The sequence below is a fragment of the Panthera tigris genome, chromosome B1, assembly GCF_018350195.1.
Source record: "Panthera tigris isolate Pti1 chromosome B1, P.tigris_Pti1_mat1.1, whole genome shotgun sequence".
NCBI lineage: Eukaryota > Metazoa > Chordata > Mammalia > Carnivora > Felidae > Panthera > Panthera tigris.
The window spans coordinates 165448867-165474092 of record NC_056663.1 but is presented as its reverse complement, the minus strand read 5'-3'; the positions used below and the strand labels follow the sequence as shown (position 1 = coordinate 165474092).

At 37.0% G+C, this 25226-nt stretch overlaps 1 protein-coding gene across 2 annotated transcripts in view; it reads right to left on the bottom strand.

Annotated features, from left to right (window-relative positions):
• Nucleotides 1-25226, bottom strand: part of GABRA2 (gamma-aminobutyric acid type A receptor subunit alpha2) — a 120921-nt gene that overhangs the window by 62269 nt on the left and 33426 nt on the right. For both annotated transcript variants that reach the window (XM_015534764.2, XM_015534763.2), the window contains exon 4: nucleotides 9334-9401. In XM_015534764.2, coding sequence (XP_015390250.1) covers nucleotides 9334-9401 — 68 coding nt within the window. The remainder of the gene's footprint in view (nucleotides 1-9333; nucleotides 9402-25226) is intronic.

Below are 25226 nucleotides of genomic sequence, written 5' to 3'. Positions count from 1 at the left end.
TTTTACCACGATCAGCAAATACCTCCTTGTTCCTAATCTAATGACACATTTGAATCCTTTTCTTGGCTTTACCACAACACATGACACTGTTGTTCTCTCCCTACTTTTGCACTGATCCTTTGCATTTGGCATTAAACTATTTTCTCCTGGTGTTGTGGGAAACCATTGGGAAAATCTTCACCATGGGATCCGAGACCTTCTGTGTCTGCCAACAATCTACATGCAACGGTAACCCCGGGAAAATGTATGGGAGTAGCCCCAATAGATAATATCCATTATTCTTGACCAAGGCAAACAAGTTCTACGTGGCTCTCCCCAAAAGACAGATTCCACTCTTGAAACCTGAGGAAAGAATACGCGACCTCAGCGATTTTAATTGAAAAAAATCACTCATTTTCAGCAATCACAGCTGTTTATTATTTGGTTTATAAAAGGAATGGGCAAATATTAAGCAATACCCCTCTACTTAGGAAGCCAAGACACCTGCGACTTGATGTATTTGGTTCCTGAAACCTCCCTCTTGCAAGAAGATAGGATGGAGTCAAACTAGTCACACCGCCTTTATTTGCCCTCTTTTCTGAAACTTTTGCCACATCCCCGAGGTTTTACTCTGAGCAACACCCTTGGGTTCTTCTCATTACGGAACAAACAATACCACCTTCAGTATACAGAATCCTACCTTGACAGAAGCCTGTAAGTGATACAAATATATGACTATTGCACATCACTGCATCTGAGGAGGAATAAAAGTCAGTAGTTTCTAACTTCTGCTGTTAAGGATCAAAACATAGTCTGTTTCAGAGAAGAGAATCCCCCTTCATGTTGACAGATATCCATGGCTGCTTCTCAGTCTCCTTTAATTTTTTTTTTTTTTTTTATTCTCTGGGGTGCCAGGGTGGCTCAGTCAGTTAAGCATCCACCTCCTGATTTCGGTTCAGATCATGATTCACCGTCGTGAGATTGACTCCCATGTCGAACTCCACACTGGAAGTGGGATCTGCTTAAGAGTCTCTCTCTCCATCTCCCTCTGCCCCTCCTCTGTCCCCCCCCCCCAAAATCTTATTTATATTCTTGTATTCTAGAGTTTCTGTGAAAGCATGATGAGCATTTCACTTGAAATCTCTTTCCTTGCCCAATGTTATGCATGCCCATGGTTTCAATTACCATCAAATGGCTTCCCAAACTATCTGCACTCCAGCCCTTCTTCTGAGCTCTGGATATATACCTGCACTTAGACATCTCCAATTACATTTCTCACAAAGACCCTAACTCGGTGACCAAAGGCATACGTTCTCATTCCCCAAACACCAAAACAAAAGCAAACTAAATTTTTTCCTGCTGTTTGTCATATCCCAGTGAGTGGTACCATCAACCCAATGCCCCAGGCCTTCATCCTGTGCTTTTCCTTCAACTCCTACATCCAACAGATCACCCAGTCTTACAGATTCTATCATGTGGAGATCTAATAAATCTTTTCAGGTTTTCCATCTTTGGGACCACAATTCTGGCCCAGTCCAGAGTCATTCTTGAGCGGAATAAAACAGCTTTCAAACTATCATTTCCTTTCCCTATCCTTTACTACAAATTACTGGATTGAAGAAAATCTGACTCCATCACATGCCTTCTGTATTACCCCACCCCCCCCAACCTTAAAATGGCTTGTTGCTGCCTTCAGCATAAAATCAAATACCTTAAACTGTTAAAATGCAGACTGGCATCCCACACAACTAGCAATTATGATCGCACAGATTGTAGAAGGAGCTCAGGAAACAGTCCAATCCAAGTGCCTATTGAATAACATTTTAAGGAACATTATTAAAAACTCTAAGAGGAGGGGCACCTGGGTGGCTCAGTCGGTTGAGCGTTTGACTATTTTGACTCAGGTCATGATCCCAAGGTTGTGGGATTGAGCCCCATTGTCTGGCTCCGTGCTGGGCCTGGAGCCTGTTTGAGATTCTCTCTTTCTCTTTCTCGCTGCCCCTCTCCCTCTGCCCCTTTCCCCTGCTCTCTCTGTCACACACACACACACACACACACACACACACACACATACACACACTCCCTCCCTCTCTCGCTCTCTAAAAAACAAACATCACACAAACAAATAAACCTTTAAGACGATACTGAAAAATATTGACTGACTAAATGAATGCTCTCAAAGTCTAATTTCTATCCTTCCAAATATCAATACCCTTCCAGTAACCAAATTCTACACGCTAGCTTTGAAGTGAGTAAAGATGATTACTTTACTTGTGATACGGTATACAGAATTCACCACGTTTATAACAGGTCTCCTTATCTAGCTACATTGACAAATAACAAGTTGATAAGGGTTATCACCTAAGTCTGGTGTCAATTTTTGACCAAATGTCAAGATCTAATAACTCTCAACCTCCCTATGATGTTAACTACCAGAATACGTTATATCTCACTAGCTTCTGGGGAGTCTAAGAGATAATGCAGTCTGTTTTCATAGAGACAGAAAAGTATCAACCAAAGGACTTTGAAATGATCAACAAATCAAGGTCAAAGCTTACCTGACTGCTTGCTGCTTAACAGTCTAATGGGAAACTTTGGCTCAGAAACCTGGAGGTGACTTCAAAGTTTGTACTGTTCGATTTCTAACCCTAACACTTAGCACTGCAAGAGATTATTGTTTGGGCTGAGGTTCTAGTCTAGCTTTTAGTGCAGTAATTGGTAGCTCAACCTGAAGAATATGCACATACAGCGAAAATGTTTACTAATATGAAAAAAGACCTATATAGAAACCAAGAAGAAAAGAAAAAACAAAACAACAGAGGAGTGAGTTACAAATTGCTAAAATGCACATGCCTACTACAAACTTTGTCAACTGTCAGCTACTAGTACATTCCCAACTTTAATTACCTTCTTACTCATGCATTTTTTAAATGTTGAAATAAAAGATTTTTAAACTTAATTGCAGACACTGCAATTAGAATCTTTAATTATAATTTAGATATGCAACTTTCTTTGGACAATTACACTAGTTAATGATTCTGAGCTAGCAGTGTGTATGTGTGTATGTGTGTGTGTGCATGTGTGTTTGTTCTTTTGGTTCTTAATTCTTTTTGCTATGCTGCTTTTTCCTCTCAGGCTAATGTCACAACAAATCTGCATCACTGACCTGAACAGGACGTAAGGGTTTGGGTCTATGCACACTGCATAGAAATAAATGAGTGTATCAGCTAAGCTACTATAAGGGAAATTAGACTTATTCTTTACTTTTTTTTCTCATTACCAAATTGTTCCTATAAGATATGAGTTAAATATCTTCATATCTACCTGTATATATGAGTAATAGTAATATAAGTGCATCTTCCATATATAATAAATGTCTTCCTCTTTAGAGTGTCACATGTAAGTTTCATTTCTTGGCCACCTATACTAACACAAATTCAAAATCTTCCTCATTATATATTGCTTCTCAGGAAAAGTAATATCAATACTGAAAATAATTCCATTTGGTTATCATGAAGACCAAATAATTTTTTTTCATAAAATGTGCATATGTTTTTGAATTCTGTCTTTCCTAATAGGTTTACAATATGCGTGTGTGTGTGTGTGTGTGTGTGTGTGTGCGCGCACGTGCATGTGTTATATGTATATAGAGGTCACTCAACTGTAATTTTTCCCACCTTCTTTCTTTAGATTTGAACTAATATCAAACAGCACCTGATGACTGACAAAAATACCTCTTGACTCTCACTCAAAATCCTTCCCATATCACACATTATTATGTACACCAATTATCAGTGTATCAACTCTCAGCTCCCATCCAGGCTCCCCTTTTTTGTGAGAGAGTATGTGTGTACCTGTGCATGTGTGTGTGTGTGGGGGGGGGGGTGTGTTCCTTGCCTGTTCATGATGCTTCACCCCTAGAAGTAGATGCTGCTTTCTGAATTTGCTAGTTCTGTGTTGCTTAGAGTCTTCTTTTACCCTGTTTTATTATATATATATACATATATATATATATATGTATACATATATATATTTTTTTTTCTTGAGACAGAGAGAGAGGGAATCTTAAGCAGGATCTATGCCCAGTGCAAAGCCTAACACACAGCTCGATCCCACAACCATGAGATCATGACCTGAGCCAAAACCAAGAGTCGGATGCTCAATCGACTGAGCCACCCAGGCACCCCTACCCTGTTCTATTATTAAAGCACCTGTTCTAGCTAATAATTCATTTTATTAGATTTTGTGTGTTCAAGTTCTGTTATAGCTCCTTTGGTTTGACTGAACTGGTCTGATGACAGAATAAGTACGTACCCACTCAGTGGTCTTGCAATTCATCAGACTTCTTCCAAGCCAACTATTGGTAAGATTAAGTAAGCAAGGTGAATAAAGATGGAAATAATGTAGAAAATCTGACATAACCAAAATAATTGCATAGACCGTAACAGGCTAGGTAATTCAAGGAAAATGTATCATTAGGAAAAAGGTCTAGGGCCTTCAAGTGTCTCAAGAGCCTACTAAGATGTTAAATATGTACTTCAGTTTAGGGAATACCTCCATATAAAAGTGCACATGTACACACACACATACACACTCCAAAATAGAAAAGGGAAAGTAAAAAAATAAAAATAAGTAATTTTGTTTAAATGTTGCCAACTTCAATTCCACTCAACTCAATTTAACCTATATCATATGGATCCTGAGTGCATTTTAATGTTTAATACAAAGTGTGGCAGGGCCCCCCATATATGAAGCGTATTTGGAGCCGGCTAGAATTGTTTTAAAGTTCTTGAGCTAGATTCACTGAAGAGGGCAAAATTTTTAATTCAACTCAGATGAAGGAGCTTAAATTTGTTCTGCTGCTAATGACTGCACACCTAACAACAGCTACCAGCTTTTTACTTTTAACTTTTGTGCATCAGCTTGTTAATATGTACCTTATTTTTAAGAATGACCGCAGCAAACAGAACCAAAGGCATGTAACTGCTAGGATTATGATTCCCAGATAATGACTGCTTGACTCACACATGGTCCTGCCCAGTTCTGGGGCATGTTGACCTTAACCTTTCAGTCTTCAACTTCACATGTCAGCACTCCCCGCTCTTGGTTTCAACTTGACATCCGTGGATTCCTAATGTCGAATGCTAAGCTTTAATTCTTGCAGGAGAATCGTAATGCTTTTCCATTTTTTTTTCTTACTTGACTTCAACCAGAATTTAGGATTTGTAAAAAAATATATATATAAATTTCCCAGGGCACCTGGGTGGCTTAGTTGGTTGAGTGTCCGGCTTTGGCTCAGGTCATGATCTTGCGGTTTGTGGGTTCGAGCTCTGCGTCAGGGTCTGTGTTGACAGCTCAGAGCCTGGAGCCTGCTTCCGATTCTGTGTCTCCCTCTCTCTGCCCCTCCCTCATGCATGCTCTGCCTCTCTCCCTCTCTCTCCTTCCCTCTCTCTCTCAAAAATGAATAAACATTAAACAATTACAAACAAAAAAAACAAAAAAAACAAAAAGAAAAAACATAAATTTCCCAACAAATGCCTGCAAGGAATTCCTGCATGAAGCACCAAATGATCACAGTTTCTTTTCCTTTTGTCTTTTTTTCCTCTAAATTTCAGCTTAAGTAAGGTATAATTGACAATAAAATTATAAGATAATTAAGGGTACAAAGTAATGACTGATATACGTATACATTGTGAAAGGCTTCCCCCATTTGGTTAATTAACACATCTATCAACTTATATTTCTCTTTGTGTGTGTGTGTGTGTGTGTGTGTGTGTGTGTGAAAACATTCAAGCACTACTCTCTTAGCTAATTTCAATTATAAAATATAGTGTTATTAACTACAGTCACCATGTTTTACACTGGATCTTCAGACCTTATTCATCTTGTAGCTGAAAATTTGTACTCTTTCACCAACCTCTCCCTATTTCCTCCACCCCAGCCCCTAGCAACTACTTATCTATCCTCTGTTTCTGAGGTTGAAATATTTTTATTTTTTTAATTTTTTTTTTTTTTTACATTTATTTACTTTTGAGAGACAGAGAAAGACAGAGCACAAGTCGGGGAGGGACAGAGAGAGAGAGGAGACACAGAATTTGAAGCAGACTCCAGGTTCTGAGCTGTCAGCACAGAGCCCGATGCGGAGCTTGAACCCGCAAACCACGAGATCATGACCTGAGCCGAAGTCGGACGCTCAACCAACTGAGCCACCCAGGCGCCCCGGAGATTTTTTTTAAATGTATTCCACATACAAGAGATAGCATGCAGTATTGGTCTTCTTCTGTCTGGCTTATTTCACTTAGCATAATACCCTCAAGGTCCAGATTGTTGCCACAAATCCAGATTTTTGTTTTTTCCCCCATGGCCAAATATTATTCATATACAAATCTATATGAATTACATATGTGTGTATAATATATATAACATTTCCCTATCTTGGCTCTTGTGAATAATGTTGCAATGAACATGGGAGTGCAGAAATCTCTTCGAAATCCTGTTTTCATGACCTTTGCGTATATACCCAGAGGGGGAATTGCTGAATCATACAATAGTTCTCTTTTCAAATTTTGAGAAACCCTCTTACAGTTTTCCACAGTGGCTGCGCCAATATACATTTCCACCAACAGTGCACAAGGGTTCCCTTTCTTCCACATCATAAACAACCCTTATCTCTTGTCTTTTTAATGACAGCCATACTAACAGGTGTGAGGTGATACCTCACGGTGGTATTGATTTGCATTTTCCTGATGCTCAGTGATGTCGGGCACTTGTCATGTACCAGTTGGTCATTTGTATGTCTTCCTTGTAAAAATGTCTATTCGGTCTTCTTTTAGAAATTGGATTGTTTGTCTTCTTTTCTATTGAGTTGTGTCAGTTTTTATTTTGGCTATTAACACCTTATCAGATATATGATTTGCGGGTATTTTCTCCCATTGTGTAGGCTGCCTTTCCATTCTGTCGACAGCTTCTTTTGCTATGCAGAAACTTTGTAGTTTGATGTAGTCCCACTTGTTAAGTTTTGCTTTTGTTGTTAGATCCAAAAAACCATTACCAAGACTGATGTCAAAGGGCTTCTCTCCCACGTTTTCTTCTAGGGGCATTATGGTTTCAGGTGTTCTGTTCAAGTCTTTAATCCATTTTGAGTTGAAGCTCCCTGCTTTCTAAATGTATGTTAGTAACCCCACAGTATGGTCAGAAGAAAAAGAAGGAGGATTAGTCTAATCCATTGTCACCACTGGAAAAAAGTCAACTTAAACATTTTGCCAAAAATATATGAGTGAGTGTGTCTAAAACCTCCATGAAATAGGGGCGCTTGGGGTGGCTCAGTTGGTTAAGTGTCTGACTTCGGCTAAGGTCATGATCTCACAGTTCGTGGGTTCAAGCCCTGCTTCGGACTCTGTGCTGACAGCTCAGAGCCTGGAGCCTGTTTCAGATTCTGTGTCTTCTCTCTCTCTCTGCCCCTCCCCTGTTCACGCTCTGTCTCTGTCTCAAGAGTAAATAAACATTTTAAAAAATTTATAAAACCTCCAGAAAATAAACATTTCATATGTCTAAAAGAAGTATATATTTTTCTATTTTTGATTTTTTTAGTTAGAATAATAAACTTTGCAAAAATAAAAACACAAAAAAGCAAAAACATTAAAAGTAACTGTAAGCACCAATATTCACAACAAAAAATCCACAACATTGAAAAATGTGATATTTGGGGTCCTATCTTATTTGCCTTTCTGATTTGGCTGGTAATAAGACATCAAAAGTAACATTAAAAGAACCTCCATTTATATACTATCCTGCTAGTTTTTCAGTGTAGTGCTTGACGAAATTCTGACTCTGATTCCACATAGAGGTCAGGTGCTCATTCTCTCTCTTTCTAATATTTGAGAGCATCTACCGAGACCAAGTGTACAGATATATTGTCTTTATAGCCAACCAGTAATGTTTGGAAGATGTATTCAGGCTAAATAGGTCTCTGTCATCTTTTCAAGTTCCTGTACACTTAAAATTGACCTGTAGAAAGAGGCAGATTAATATTTCAGATCACAATAGAGATACTGCAAGGGAGGGAGGAGGATTATGTTGAAGAGTAGTATTTTTTTCTGTTGCTGTACAATTGTGGCTAAGGCCTGGAGTTAAGAGGGAAAAAAGCACTTAAATCTGCACATTATATAATACGAAAGAACCTCAAAGACTTGCCAGTGTTCGGTATCAACCCCATCCCCAAAGCTGGGGATCATCACCCCTCTGCCACCTTTCATTTTCAGGTGTCCAAGTCAATTTATGAAAAGGCCCATGAGGGGTACCTGGGTGGCTCAGTCGGCTAAGCGTCTCACTTCAGCTCAGGTTATGATCTTGATCTCACAGTTCCTGAGTTCCAGCCCCAGGGCTCTCTGCTGTCAGGGCAGAGCCCACTTTGGATCCTCTTTATGCCCCTCCCCCAAGTGCATGTGGGTGAAAGTGCGTGCTCTTTCTCTCTCAAAAGTAAATAAACATTAAAAATTTTTAAACGTACTGTGAGGTCAAACAAGTGATTCTGGTGGAAGACAAAGCAAATTTCTTAAAGGACAAAAGTAGCATATCTGCTTCCTGAAGGAAAGGTAGAGAGGTCCCAACGAATTGGCTAACGTTTATAATTGTCCGCATTAAAGGAAAACTTTGTTTTTGTGTTTATTCCAATGAAAAACCTCCACATTTGGCATCCCTCCCCATGGGTTATCAGAGAAAGAAGTCAGGGAAGGGTGACATGGTGGAGGGTAACCAGACAAAGAAGGGATAAGGGCATTTCCTCTAATTCTCACTTCCTGGGCCATAAGGAAGATGGATAAAAAGTATTTCAACAAAAATTTCTATAACTGAGCACTATAGTTAGCAGTAGAAATGGAAGAGTTAATACTAAAATTGTTATGCTTAATCAATAATTATCTATGATGTGTCTAGCCCACCAGTTTCTACCCCAACTTAACAATTTCCCTCTTACACTCATCTCATTAAAAATAAATAAATAGACAGTGGTCTACAAAACTGTCCAGATTTTACTTATCAAACTCCAAGCAGGTCCTTGAATCCTAGAAAATGGTCCTCAGTAATATAATTATTTTTATTTAACTAATTGTTTACCACACTGTAGCTAGGTAGACAAGCTATGAAAAGAATATGAAATACAAAGTGTTAATATAAACACTCAAGCAGGGGTAGTGTATTGATATAAACAAGTATCTTTAATTCTCCAAGTATTGGGATAGACTAAATAGGCAGACACATAATTCTACAACACTAAAATTGCCTGTTTATTTTAACTTCCCCCCATATAACGGGAACATTTTATGAAGTAAAAATACTATTTAATGAAAAACTCACCATATCTGTATCTGAGACAGGGCCAAAACTGGTCACGTAGATGTTAGTGAAGACTTCAGTAATACTGTCTGGCATGAGAAAAAGAGATTAAACATAGATAATACATAATGAGAGCCACGGAAAGAGAAGGGGTCAAGTACATGGAATGATTAGAAGGCTGTGTGATACTTAGGAATATTGCTCTTTACTTTCTTTTCAACCTTCACAAACAACAAACATTTCTACATTGCTCAATTATTTTATAGGTTCTCACAATCATAAATGCTAAACGCCCAGAAGTATTATGACATTCTTACTTGGAAACTACACTGGATTTAGAGCATTTCGTTTTAAACATAGTTCTGAGAATTAGTAATGTCTTAGAATCTATCTTCGATGAACTAGTTTACAATAAATTTACTATCAGTGCTAAAAATAAAGTATGGTTCGTATGGTTACTGTTTGATATAGTCCTAAATTTTATTTTTAAAGTAAATATTTCAGATGGTATTTCATGATGGTACAGGTTTAGTTTGTAGATTGTAAACTAGTATATCTTCTCAGTAAAGCATAAAAGTGAATTATTAATCATTAGAAGTAGTTCAAATTAATATAAAAAGCATAATTATTCAGTGCCTTAAAAATAAAAGCAAATAACACATTAATCACAATGGATTACTTCCAAACAAACTTGCCTTTACATGTCCTTAGGAATGTATGAAATGCTAAGATTGAATTGAATTAGATTCAAAAGTTATGCAACTTATTAACTATAACACAATTAACTAGACTGCTCTTTTAACCAGGTATTTAGATCTTTGGTTTTAAATAAGCCAAATGGTGATGGGGGAAAGGCTCAAGGAAAAGATTTCAAAAGAAAAATTCTTCCAAGGTACTTATATTTAAAAAAAACAATAAATCCCTAATTTTTATTATCATGAATTGAGTGTCCCCTCTCCTGTCAAATCTGTAATTCCACGCAAACAATATCACAGACTATTTTTAATATTATGCTGGACACTAATTCACCACCATGAAAGAGAGAGTAAACAAAGTTTGGGGTATTGTTTCTACTGAGGCAAAAATTAAAAGTAAAAAGGATTTTGAAGTAACAGAGGAGGCTTTGAATGTTTACGCTTCAAAAGGCTTGAAAGATAATAACCTGCATGACAGACCTACGAGGTAGTATCTCTGTTACCATCTCACTATACACGTACACTGATGTGCACACATAAAGGTAAGGAAATGTGCCCAGTGACCCCACATGGTAGAGTGAAAACGGCCAGGCTTTAGAACCCAAGCAATCAGGCTCCTAAGCCGTCAGGGTAAATAAACCAAAGCACTAACCACAGTCAATAATACATTTGAAACTAAAAATGTTTTCTCATTAACTTTCTGTTCGCTGTAATACTCTGCACCAAAAACATGTAGTGTTCTAAATAAAGGCATTTATTCAACTTTATTATTTTTCTATCCTAGTTGATTCCCAAAACTGTTTTCATGAAATTTTACCATAAAACTCACATGAGACACAAATATATTTATAAAGTTAATTCTCAGCCGCCAGATACCCCAAAGACCTGAACAGGGTCAAGTTCATGGGCATGCAGCTCCTACAGTGTCATACAGCCCTGTGCCCAGAAAAGCCCACTTGGGTTTAATGTCCTGTTTTTGCTCTCCTGAAATTTCTTACTCATCTTTTGAATAAAGGGCCCTTCATTTTCATCTTGGACTAGGCCTAGTCTTTTTAGGCTGGTCCTAGCTGTGGACCAGTTTACGTAGCTGGTCCTGGACGTGAATTATATGTGCTATTAGAAAGAACTTACGGAAATGAGACTCAGGTTTCTTTGCTTTTTCCTCTTATTCATACCGAATCAATACTGTCACATTTATTCAATAAGCAATTGAATACAACTTTAGTCACTATAGATATCGATTTAAAATGTTCCAGAGACGAAAAACGTAAATGCTGAGGTAGTCTTCAGCCAAATAGAGGCAAATGAAATTACTCTCCTTAGTCTGGAGTAGTAAAGTTAGAGAAGAGAGATGACAAAATGTGTGAATATATTCATGCTAAGGATATGAGAAATATTCCCTATATGCCAAATGGCAAGGAAAGAGTACAGAAGAGTGTTATCAGTACCTTGTGGCTGCAGGAAAGTGCCAGCTAAGAATCCAAAGAGAGAAAAATAAGATTACCCTCAAAGCTCTAAGCAGTAAGAGCAACACCTAAAGACACAGATATGCAAAATTACCTTAAATAAATGATTTCATGGTTTATTAACTTCATAAGCAGAGTTAAAGAACGTATGCATTGCAGGGAATATTCTCCTGCTAGAGAAGTTCAAAAGAAGGAATATCAGCAAGGCAAACACGGACCATGAATACCCAAGAGCTGTCTGAGATCGAGAACGCGATTCTTGGTTGTGGGAAAAGAGTTGTAAACAACAAACGTGAAACAATAAAACATTTTGCTGTGATGACTACAGATATCTAATACATCTAACACAGCTTTCTAAGGTTCTACATTCAAAATGCTGTTGTTGATTATAATTTGCCTTTCCATAAGAGAAGAGAAGGGAAAGGAAGGAAGGGGAGGGGAGAAGAGGAGCAAAGAAATGAGATTTTGTGAGTATAAGTTAGTTTGATATCTTGTGACACTAATATGTCAAGGTCCATAGTATCTTCTGGTTAATTTTTGTTCCCCCATATGGATTTAGAACAGGGTTGAATTGTGTTGTTAATACCTGCTATAATATTCTGATTCTCGTGGACAGTTGTCTATTAGAGTAAGCAAATGAACTGAAAATCTGGTGGCAACCCCTGTCTCTTCAGTTTAAGGACTATGAAGATCTTCACCTTGACTCTCCTGACTCACTGCTTTCACATTGACTATTATCTCTTTCTCTTCCCTTCTTAGTTGATTGCTTATCTGCCTCTAAGTCTCTATTTAAATGTTCTCTCCTCCAAGAGAGGTCCACTCTGCCCCCTGTATAATGTAAGTCTACTTCCCTCATTTTTTCCCTCTTACACTTAATTTTTTCATAAGATATTTTAGAATTTGTCATTATTTTTATTCCTTAATTTTTGTATTCATTTTTTAGGGTTTTTGTTTGTTTGTTTGGTTGGTTGGTTTATCTCCCCAACCCAATTCAGATTCACAAAAAGACAAGGACTATGTCATTTCTGTCCACTGTTCTATCACCAGTGCTTAGCACAATGCCTGCCACATATTAGGTGCTTTATGTTTGAATTAACAAATAATTTCTAATTATAGTTCATGTAGATTATACACCTTTCTCCCAAATATCTCATCAACATTACAAATGGCTATGAATAGCTAAATGGGCACTGTCATTAGTGAAGACAGAGCCCAAACTATCCACTGACAGAGGGAGGTTGAAAGCATATGAAATTGCATCCCAGTGAAGAAAATTTAAATCTAGGAAAAGGGAAGAATAGACCTAGAGAAAGCACTATTTTAGTGGAAACAAAGACTTAACTGCTGATCAGTAAGCGACTTTTAACAGAAATGTATACCATGAGTTACCTCAAAATAATTATTTATAAGCTAAATTCTTGGCCTTAGAAATGCCAACAGCATAATATGCCAAAGAGGATCTTCTATATAGATTTTTCCAAAGGCAAAACAACACGAGGTTAATATTAGGTACTTGAGGAGAAATAATGAATGCACGCAGTAAACGTTAACGAAGGTGTGATCCTTAGGAACAATCATCAAATTCAGGATTTGAAAGGCACCTATCACTGGGGAGAGAGAAGGGAATAATCTGCACAAGGTTACAGAGGGGGTTTCTAATATATTCTGTTGTTTTCCTTCTTTTAAAATTCATCTTAATTTTGGCAAATTCTAAGATTTGATGAAGCTTGACATGAAATAAATGATACTATTCTCTATACTCTACTGAATGTTTGAAATACTTCATAAAAAACAGCAAAAATGGCCCTGAAGGCTATCCAAAATGAACATATCAATAGTTTTAAGAAGGGCTTAAATTCATTGATAAAATTGTTCTTCATTGAGTAATGCAGCATACAATAAAAACCAAACTCACTTTTTAAAAATCCTTTGCAAATAGCTAAGTTTGGTTCCTGAAGACAGTTAACATGTGTAGGAATGTGGGGTATCAGTTGCAAAGAAAGACAGATGTTGTATCAAAAGAGATACAATGTGCCACAAAGATGAGAATATTCTCTCTACATATATGGCAGCAGGGAATTCACTGAAGGACTCTGGGAGAATGTTAGTTGCAAGGCTATTATACTGGAAATGTTATGTTACATTTTTAATGTGGTTCTCCTGAATCAATGGAGATTGAAGACAATGTATCCAGTTTGGAAGATGGTGCAGTAGCTAAAGAAAGAAAACACAAAACAAAGAAAAACAAAACATGACACAAAACATGACATTGAGAAAAGGAAAGTGTAGAAGAAATCAAGAGAATAAAGTTTGGGTTTTGTAAAGTAGTACTGTTTTTTTTTTTGTTTTTTTTTTTAAATCTTTATTTCTGGGAGAGTGCAATCAGGGGAGGGGCAGAGAGAGGGGGACAGAGGATCTGAAGCAGGCTCTGTGCTGACAGCATTGAGCCTGATGTGGGGCTAGAACTCAAGAACCGCAAGACCATGACCTGAGCAGAAGTCACATGCTCACCGACTAAGCCACCCAGGTGCCCCAGTAGTATTGTTAAAAGATGCTGAAATAGGACCTTTTGTTTGGTACAAAGGACCTGTAGAACCTGAAAATGAGCAGTTGCCATAGAATTGTAGGGCATAAAACAAATGAGAGAGGACTGGAAATCATTACATCCTCAATGAGGTCCCTCTTACCATCCTATTTTAAAGTGCAAGTGTCCACAATGTTTCTCCCTGGCTTTACATGTTCACCGCCTTATGTTCACTGTTTACTGTCTATATCCATTAATAGGGTAGACACAAGCTAAATGTGGCTATCTAAATTTAATTTCAATTAGTTAAAATATTTGGTTCCTCAGTTGTACTTGCTACATTTCATCCACATGTAACTATTGCTACCACATTGCACAGCCCAGATGAACATTTCTATTGTTGCAGGAAGTTCTATCAGATAATACTGGTTTACATCCTCCCACTAGAAGCTAAACTCCATGAAGACAGGGACTTCTGCTTGTTTAGAAAAGTAAAGCCCTAGCACAGAACAACCCCTGGCATAGTGCATTTTCTTAATACATTTTTCTCAAATAAATTAATACATGAATTATCATTCTTAGTTCCGAGTCATTTAAAGCAGACATGGCATCTGCTATCATAATGCAATAGCCTATTGAGGAGAGATACTATGCAAAATCAAATAAATACACAATTACTGACATGATAATATGCTATAAGAGCATATAAGACTCCTGGAAATACCCAATTCACCTGGTGTCTGAAAATCCATGATCTTTTGATCATGCTTAACCTTAGAACATTTTTATCATCATAAAGAAGCCTTGCACACATCCCCTATCCTACTTCCTCCAGGCTCTCAAAACTAATAATTCAGTTTCAGTTTCCATGGATTTGCCTACTGTGGACATATCATATGAACAGAATCCCTTCTATTCCTATTCCTAGTTCATAGAAAGGTTTTGTTTGTTTTTTTTTTAAACTGAAGAAACGGTGTTGGATTTTGCCAAATACTTTTTATGGAATATGCAGATAAACTATTTGCCCTTTTTATTCTATTAATATGGCATATTACACCAATTTATTCTCATGTATTAAAGCAAATTTACATTCATGGAATAAGTTTCACTTGTTTTGGGTGCATAATTTTTTATATGTTGCTGGATTTAATTTGCTACTATTTTGTTGAGCATTTCAATGTCTATGTTCATAATGGATACTGGTCTGTAGTTTTCTTTTCATGTAATGCCTTTGTCTTATTTTAGTATCAGAGTAATACTGGAGTAAAAGAATGAGCTGCTAAGTATTCTCTTATTTTTAAAGAAGAATTTATGAAGTATTTAGTATCAGAGTAATACTGGAGTAAAAGAATGAGCTGCTAAGTATTCTCTTATTTTTAAAGAAGAATTTATGAAGTATTGGTGTTAATGTTCCTACAAATGTTTAGCAAGATTCATCAGTGAAGCCATATAAACCTGTAACTTGCTAAGACAGAAGCTGTATATTATTATTATTATTATTATTATTAATTCTATCTCTTTATTTAGGTCTATTCAGATTTTCAATTTTTTTGAGTGAGTGTTGGTAGTTTGAATCTTTCTAGGAATTTGTCCAATTCATCTAGGTTATTTAATTTCATGTCCTATAAATGCAATACAAATATATTCCCCTAGAGTATTTTTGTAAGACCATTGAAGCATTATTTACAACAGCCAAGATATGAAAGCAACCCAAGTGCTCAATGACTGATGAATGGAGAAAGAAGATGTGGTGTATATAAAGAATGGAATATTACTCATCCGTAAAAAAAGAAAGATGTTGCCTTTTGCAACAACATGGATGGACCTAGAGGGTATTACACTAAGTGAAATAGGTCAGAGAGGAAAAAAACAAATTCTGTATGATTTCATTTATATGTGGAATCTAAAAACAAAACGAACAAACGAAGAAAACAAACAGACTTTCAAATACAGAGAACAAACTGGTAGTTGTCTGGGGGAATGGTGGGTGGAAGGATAGGCAATATAGAAAAAGGAGATTAAGAGGCACCAAAAAAAAAAATCCCACAACAACAAGAACAAAACACTCCACCTAAAAGAAAATGATTAGCCAGGAAGGAGAATCCAGAGAAGCAATGGAATCAAAAGTAGAGAAGAATATGGTGTCTGAAAGATTAGAGATAGGAGTGTTAGAAACGCAATTTACACCCCTATGAAGAAGGGAGTGATAGGCAGTCACTGTTGGTGAAAGACGAAGCAATCTGAGGTCTAGAATTTTCACTGCATTTGAAGACATGGGGGCCATTCATGGAGGAAAGAATATGCACAGAGGCCAACATGGAGTAGGAGAAATGGGAGAGAAGAAGAAAAAGCTGCAGTGATTTTAAACAACTCTTAAGACGTTTGACTGTAAGGGGGAAGAGAACTCTAGCAACAGAGGAAGGTGCAGGGGGAAGAGACAGTTCTTTGTTTGCTTGTTTAAGGTGGAAGATGTTTGAGCAGATGGCAATACAGATGGAGGGACTGAGGTAGAGAGAAAAGATCAGTGATAGAGGAACATTTCTGAGTAAGCAGGCAGTGCATGCATTAAAAGAGACTGACAACGCATACACAGAAAGAAGGAGGAGGAGGGAATATCCTTGATTACATTGGGAGTGAACACAGTGTGGAAATAAATGGAAGTAGGTTTTTAGGTCTGGTGGCAGGAGGGTAAAGTAAGTTACTGGAGAAAAGAGAAATGTTATGTGCAAAATATCTGTACCTCATTCTCAGTATAATAGATAAAGATTCCAGCAAAAAGTTTGATGTTTCAGCAATTATAGTAACAACATTTAAAACAGTACCTATGCATTGAAGACCACAGTGATGTCTGCTGCCAGTTCTTTGTCCATACTCCCTTGACAATGACAATTCTCCTAAGAGCTAAGGTATTCTGACGCGAGCACCTTTGATTCTCTGCCTCACGGCTCTCCCTGGCTGTGCAGGCCAGACTGGAATTGCAGGGAAGTTGGGAACAACCATCAATCACTGATTGATGGGAGTGGGAGGACATAGAACGCAGCTTTCACTCTTCCTCACTGGAGACAACTCTCAGTCCTGTCCCACACCATTTCCTAGAAAACTCAGCGGGCGAGAGGGAATTAAACCCCAGTTGCCCTCAGCAGTAACCTGCTCAGTAGCATACCCTGTTTTGGGTCCTTTCTCTTCCCTGTGTTGCTTAGCTGTCTCCTCTTCTAGTACCTCCTGATACTAATTCCAAAGTTAATGCTTACCTGAGAGTCTGCTTCTGAGAGAAACCAAAGCTAAATGCAAAATTATTCAGTTATTCTAAGAAGAAAAAAATGATAATAATGAAAGACATGGGAAAGATATTAATTGTATTCACTGGAGCTAACCATCCAAACAATAAGCTATATTGTCTTTACGTCTGTAGTTTGGATATTAACAGTGATATTAATAAGGACACAAACTTACAATACTGGTAGAAAAATCAAACTGTGGATGAAATTAGATCATACTAATAATTTTGCTTACCATGTATCATAAATAGAATGTCACGCATATATTTTAAAACAAGTTAGTCACTGCTGTGTTTTACTTTAACTCTCTCAGCAACAACAAAGACACTTTGCTTCCTGGGATGATTCCCATCACACCTACATGTGCCATTTGTCATCATTCAATTTCCTTAAAGTCAACAAATACTAAGTGACTTGGGTATAAGGCATTTAGTGTTCTCTATTAAAAGCTGTAAACTTTGCATTTGATGATACAATATGTTGCCATTCTACCTCAAAGGAACTTTTGCACCTTGTCCAACATCTTCCTCCCAGTAGACACTCAATACATGTTTTTTAAAAAGGAATGATGACCCATACATGCGGTGCCTGGGTGGCTCACTTGGTTAAGCCTCCAACTCTTGGTTTTGGCTCAGGTCATGATCTCATGGTTTTTTGGGTTCAAGCCCTGCATCAGGCTCTGCACTGAAAACAAGGAACCTGTTTGGGATTCTCTCTCTCTCTCTCTCTCTCTCTCTCTCTCTCTCTCTCTCCCTCTCTCTGCACCTCCCTGCTCACTTGTTCTCTCTCTCAAAATAAAGAAATAAACATTAAAAAAAGTGGTGCACCTAGGTGGCTCAGTTGGTTAAGTATCTGACTTCAACTCAGGTCATGATCTCATAGCTCATGAGTTCGAGCCCCATGTCGGGCTCTGTGCTGACAGCTCAGAGCCTAGGGCCTGCTTCGGATTCCGTGTTTCCCTCTCTCTCTGCCCCTTCCCCACTCATGCTCTATCTCTCTCTCTCAAAAATAAACATTAACAAAATTAATAAAAAATTAAAAAAAAAGAAATGATGACCAGTACAGTGCTGCATTTAAATGGTCAGCAAAAATGCCTTTAAAAGCAGGAAGATTAAGAACAATAATAAAACCAGTATGTACTGTTTCAATACAATCATTTTTCATTATAGCTTTACATTTTGGTCTTTGATTCTTTGTGAGGATTTGGAAATTTTAAATTATCAACATATATTAAATATATAAAATTTCTTCTCAGTGTTAAGATCCCTGGTGCTTTTAAACTGTTGCTTCTTTATATATTGTTTGTTTTTGTAGTTTTGTTTACTGTGATCTTTTTCTACTAATGAAAATGCATTAGTTTAATAGGTAATTTTTAAATTACCTATTTAAGAATCGCCTATTTCAGAATCCTGAACAAGAAGCAAGATGACTATATGCCTATGAAGAGGACACAAAAAGTCCTTAAGCAATAAACTAAATACATCCAATCATGACAGTCACTGATTATGGGTTACAAATGAACCTGAATTAAGATCCCTGTAGGTACGGTCTGTCCCCAACAGAGTCTGGGACTCTTCTGGCCAGGTAGAACATTTGTAGTGCCTTCTCCCTCTTTGAAATGTCTTTTCTTTAATACTTAATCATCCCGCTTACTCTGGTGAGGAAGCTGAAGCCACACTTCTCTCCCCAAAGCACTACTAAAAGAAATCACATAGGAAAGGGAAGGAGACACTGAAGACACCTGATTCCCATCAGTTTAGTGGTCCCATTTGGTCCAACTAACAAACAGCTACTAAGGGTTTACTAACTACAGTTCAGAGACATCCACAGCCTGACAGACAAGTGAGAGAATGTTTCCGAAGGGAGGTTGTATGTGGCACCAGAAGCAATTTACATTCTTCAAGGTAATGTTTCATCAAGCAATTGCTACATTCTCAGCCTGGGACCCTGACAAGCAAAAGACAGAAGATGTGCTCCAAAATATCACTGCTACTACTCCCACTTATTCCCTTGTGAAAAAGATCTAGTGACCCCCATCCTTTCAGATTGTAAAAGATGACATACACAGCACATGGGATGTCCATATTCCAGGGGCACCTGGGTGGCTCAGTCGGTTAAGCATCAGACTCTTGATTTTGGCTCAGCTCATGATCTCAGGGTTGTGGGATCGAACCCCATTCCAGGCTCCCTGCTGACCACAGAGTCTGCTTGGGATTCATTCTCTCTCTCTCTCTCTCTCTCTCTCTCTCTCTCTCCCTCTCCCTCTCCCTCTCCCTCTCCCTCTTTCTCTCTCTCCTTCTGCCCCTCTCTCCCAGCTCTCTGTAAAATAAAAAAAATGAAATAAAATAAAGAGTCCATAAAATAGAGTCTGGGCACAGGATGTTACAAATCTAGTATTCCTGAGTTAGTAACCTGGAGCTTTTTAGTTGTTTTCTAAGTACTGATAGAAACGAGATTAACAACTAAGCTGTGAGAATTTAAAAATAAAAACTGTGCTCATATAAATTTATACTTTGCTCCCCAAATATACATTAATAAGGATTCTCATATCCAATATACAATAAGGATAAACTTTTATCTTTTTAAGAGTGAATTATTTTATAAGCCAAAATGAATTGAAAATTCTTAATGCACTAAGAAATATAATTCATATATATTACTATCATGGAATTGAAAAAATCTTACTATATTCATTTTCTTTATTATAAAATGGTACATAAGTTAAAGCATGCTCACAGTTTTTTTTTTATGATCTTTTCACCATCCCCGTAGAATACTGCTGTCAACAGCAAAATAATATTCACCTTGAAAAATAACTTTTCTGCTCTTTCTTCACTATTTTGTAAAAGGGAAGTGTTTAAATGTAATACAAGAATAACTATTGAAAAATACAATCCGAACAATTTCAAAAGCTTATATTGAACATGGCTTTCAAATATTCAAATTCTGCCTCCTCTATTTCCAGTCTTGGTGAAAGGTACCATGTCAGTCGTCACTCTCTTAGACTCAGTCTGACCTTCTTACACATATTCTACATCTTCATCATTCGCCAGCCTCTGTCAGTTACATTTCCTACAGATTTCTTGAATTTTCCTTTCATCCACATCTCACTGGCAATGACCTCCGGAATGGCCTCTTGGGCATTTTGCTAACTCCTATCAACCCTCCGTGATACTGGTAGAGTATTCCCGCCCAAGTAGAAATTGTGATGTTTCTTCTCTGATCATCTGATCAATCTTTTTCTCAATGACTCTCCTTTACCTAAGGGTCAAGTTTGAAGATTATAGCATGGCACATAAGACCATTCATGATCTGTCTTTGTCCACATTTCCATTCTCACCCATTGCTGTTCTATAATGAGTACCTTAACCATACAACACTCCATGTCATTCTCCTTCATTTCTTTTCTTTGTTTTTTTTTTTTTTACACTTGCAATTTCCTCTATATAAAATGTCCTCTCAATTAATGCTTGTTCTTAAAAATTGAGCTCAGATAACAGTTCAAGTGAAGCTGCCCTTACCATCCCTGGGGTATTTAATTAGTCTTTCTCTTGGTTCCAGGAGTTTTTACTCCTTCAAATGAAGTAATCAAATCACCTTGCAACTTTTAATGCATGAGAAGTTATCAGATCGTCCTGTGTTCCATACTCTAATTCACCACTCTACAACTCCCAGAACTTTATTTTATAGGAGTACCATAGAGTGTCATAGATAATCATAGAATGATATAAAGCAACATCCTAATAACAGTCATTTAAGTCATTTATCATTCACTGTTTTCTATCATGCAATTTACATTTTCTTTAGAGATACGGCTTAAGTAGGAAATTCATTTTGATCTTCCTGTTCAACTCTAAGTGGATAGCAGATTATGATCAAGGATAAGGCCAATACCAATCCTGACACACTTAAATATGAAATAAATCAAGTAATACCTTTATAACTTAGATAACTTTTTTCTGAAATAAATTACACATAGGAAGGAGTATTATGATGATGCTAAAATTGCTGAATTACATTAATCATATTTGGAAAAAATTTTAAGGCAAACTTTTGGATTTAGATGCTAAAAACAGTTCATTTTCTTCTTTTCTTTTCAAGTAGAATGCAGTTCTCACATTCAAAAATCCAACATTTTCCATCTACAACATTCCAGAGTTAAATGCATGGGGAGCCTTGTTGGCAATATTACAAACCCTTGCTATCTTTCCCTGAATCTCCTGGATCAGCCTCGAAAGAAACTGTACTTATAACATAGAGCTTATTGATATTCTAATTTGATGATAGTATCACTTTTCTTCTTAAAACTAAATTTGGCTTAAAGTAGAATGGAAGGAAAAAGAAATCTTTTGAAGTAATTAACTTTATCACCCATTACTGGATGCTGTTTCCTGATGGCATGTGCATTGAAAAATATTATGATTACTCTACATTTAACCTATAATTAGAAACTTTTAGAAACTTACATAGCAACTCTTAAATACTTGTCCTATCTGTTGAATTCTCCTTGTGTGATAATAAAAGGAACTTACTGTCTATTAAGCATTTACTGTATGCCTGGACTAGGTTAAATTTTTATATATAGTTGATTAAAATTTATTTTCAGGATCACCCTATGAACTATACATAATTATATTCAATTTATTCTTCATCTAAATTCAATAGCTAATAAGACACAGAGCTGCACTAAAACATTTTTCTCTAGCTTAAATCTCATGCTCATAACTACTCAATAATAAAATGTCATTCAAAAATTCAAAGATTTTTCATTTAGTTTCAGACTGTTTGGTATCATGAGTAGTGCCAGTATAATCAAACCATATACATTTACTACACATCTGTCAAACATGAGCCTCAGGGTATACATATATAGAAAGATATAATAATATAGAAATAACAGTAAAGAAACCTGCTGTCCAGTTCAGTAATCAGTGCTAGTTTTATGCAAAACATAATGTCATTTAAAGTTCAGTATGAAAAGTTTATATGGATATGCATGGGACACACACAGAAGTTTTTCATCTTATCATATATATCATATATGTATTTTATCATGTATATACACAATACATGCTATATGCGTGTGTTATATAATGGTATATATAACATATACATGTTGGTGTATATATAATTATATACATATATATACATATATATATATTAACATGTGTTATATGTACATTTGTGTGTACACATACCAATATATAACTTTTGGTGCTGAACTGCCCCCATATTGAAATCAAAACACATATCATTCTAGCTTAAATCTGGAACTTCTGAAGACAGCTATATGTAGAAAGTCACAGAGAAATGGATACATGAATTTTCTTCTTGCCTTGTTTCTTTCTTCCTATTTTTCTTCCTTCAAAATAAAACATAATTGAGTGCCTGTTACACTATAATTCTCTTAGATAAAAGACAAGGAACATAGTATGTGGCCACTGTGATCTTGGAGGGAAAAGAATCAAATAAACAGATTATTGTCCATGAAGTGTGCACAAACGATAAAGATGGTCAAACATGCTAAGGTGCGGCGTGAGGATGTGGGAAACGTGATGGTGAGGAGACAGGAAGCAGTGCAGTCAGAGCTGGGGAGTCGGAGGAGGCTTCTTAAGCTATCCTTTTTCATCTTTTAATTTTTTTAATGCTTATTTTTGAGAGAGAGGGGGGGCTGGGGAGGGGCAGAGGGAGAGGGAGACACAGAATTGGAAGCAGGCTCCAGGCTCTGAGCTGTCACAGAGCCCGATAGAGGGCTCGAACTTTGAATAGTGAGATCATGATCTGAGCTGAAGTCGGATGCTTAACGGACTGAGCCACCCAGGCGCCCCAGCCATCCTTCTATCTACAAAGCATGCTTCTTTTTACTCATTTTTTTTTCCTTTTGGTCTCAGAGCCTTTCCCTCTATCACTTCACCTCATTTGATTACAGGGCTTCACAGCTGCAAGCTAAGAAGAAAGGGGAGGGGTACCTATTACCTTTACTAAAATATTTATACTTGTGATAGGCCCCTTGGGTGAAATTTTAGGAGACCTGGATTTTTGCCGAGGAAGAAAATATTAGGCAAGTAGATTATGGAATTATAGAATTTGTGCCTCAAAAATGAGTGCAAAAACCTGTAGTAGAAGAAGCTCAAATGATTCACTAGATGCAAGAGAGAAATGGGAGGATTTTTAAAAATTAACTATGAAATTAAAGTGATCTAGAACTTTCTGGTGGTCTTTATAACTGTTTTGGATGCTGCACCTAGATGTGGTCAGGAATGCTCATTTTCATTTAATTCAAGCTCCCAAATTCATCATTCTTTGTGATTCGCAACACTATTTTACTTTGATCTGTCCTAGATCTATCCCTGAATACTAATTACATCTGCGTATTTTTTAGAACAAGCAAAATATTTTTATTTTAGACAACTGCAATGTAGAGATGCCAGAATTTTTTTACAACCAAAATTTTTTAAAGTCAGAATACTTGGGAAGATATACATATGTAATAACACGTAAGACTTATGTATGAAAAACTGACATTTTAAAATAGTGATTTATTAGTCTATAGCATGCTTTTAGTTTCTCAGCTCTGATCATACGTCTCACATAAAATATTTCAATGTAAATATTCCAGTTGCTTTATACCTTTTGTATTTGCACTTAAATTTTATCCTTTTTCCTTCTGCGCTCTGATACAATGTTATCGACAGGAGATCCCCACCCCACCCTAAAGTCAGACTCCAGCACTAAAAGTATTTGTTATATAAATTTGTCAGTTGATACATTTGGGGTTTTCCCAGAAAATCATTCTCCCTGTTCCCCCTTACTTATTCCAGTCGTTCCTGGTAGTCTTTTAAACTGCTGTTTCAACTCTCCAGACAGTTTTAAAAGGCAGCTGTGGTACAACCCCAGCTAACAGATCAAAGATATTCACCCCATGTTTGCCTTCACTGAGCTCAGAATGTGGGACTCTCAGCCCTTTGCTGGAAGGGCAGAGAATCACTGACAAATGAGCCTTTGCACCTCATGCAATAAAAACACAGACGGTTTATTTTCACAGGGACAGTTACAGCTAAATCAAGGTATTTCATTTGTGCCCTGATATGCTTCTTCACCCACAGCTCTCCTGGTCGGAACGGACACTACATCTCTGAACTCTATTTACAACTGTTAAGCTTCAACATTCTGCTTATATTTGTGACTCACTGATTACGATGAAAAAACAGAAATAGTAAGTGAGCTACAGAATTTATTTTTCCTTTGGTCCTCCCAGAAATAATGTTTGCTTCTCCTCTCAGTGTGAAAGTTTTTATGTATCCCATCTGTAAGTATTCACAAGAATATAAATCCAATGCAGAGAGAAAATACATCATTTCCAGAAAATATTGTGGCAGTTCTCTTTAGTTCCTAAGGATGTATCACCACATAAAGAGAAGAGCTAAAGTCCCCTTTTGCCCATGTGGGAGGAAATTTAGATAGACTTTTTTAGGACTTATTTAGTCAGGTAATTTCATCCATTGTCCTTTTCCACTGACTGCATAGTACTTGCCTCTATGTGGCCATAAAAAAATGAGGCCAGATCACTACCAAGGCTCTTAACAAGGGAGACTATTTTCTGCAATCAAGAAGGCTGTGGGCATCCATATTGATTTTGGAGAATGTCTGTAGCAAGTGCCTGGATCAGACAACTTGATAGGGGATGAATAGGCAGGGCTGGACCTAGATTAAGCTATAAAGAAATTTTCTCCAAAAGGCCTTGTTATTTTTTCATGCATACTGCTTTCTCTGAGTAATAGAGCTGCCCCCATACATCTCAAGGGTTCAACAATTATTCAGCACCAACTCTGTGCATATCATTTTCATGGTGCTGTGAAATGCAGCAAAGAAGATGCAAAGAAGCACAGGTGAGTTCACTGTTTTTTAAGTGTGTAAAACGAGAAGCTACAAATGTTAAGATAATAATAAT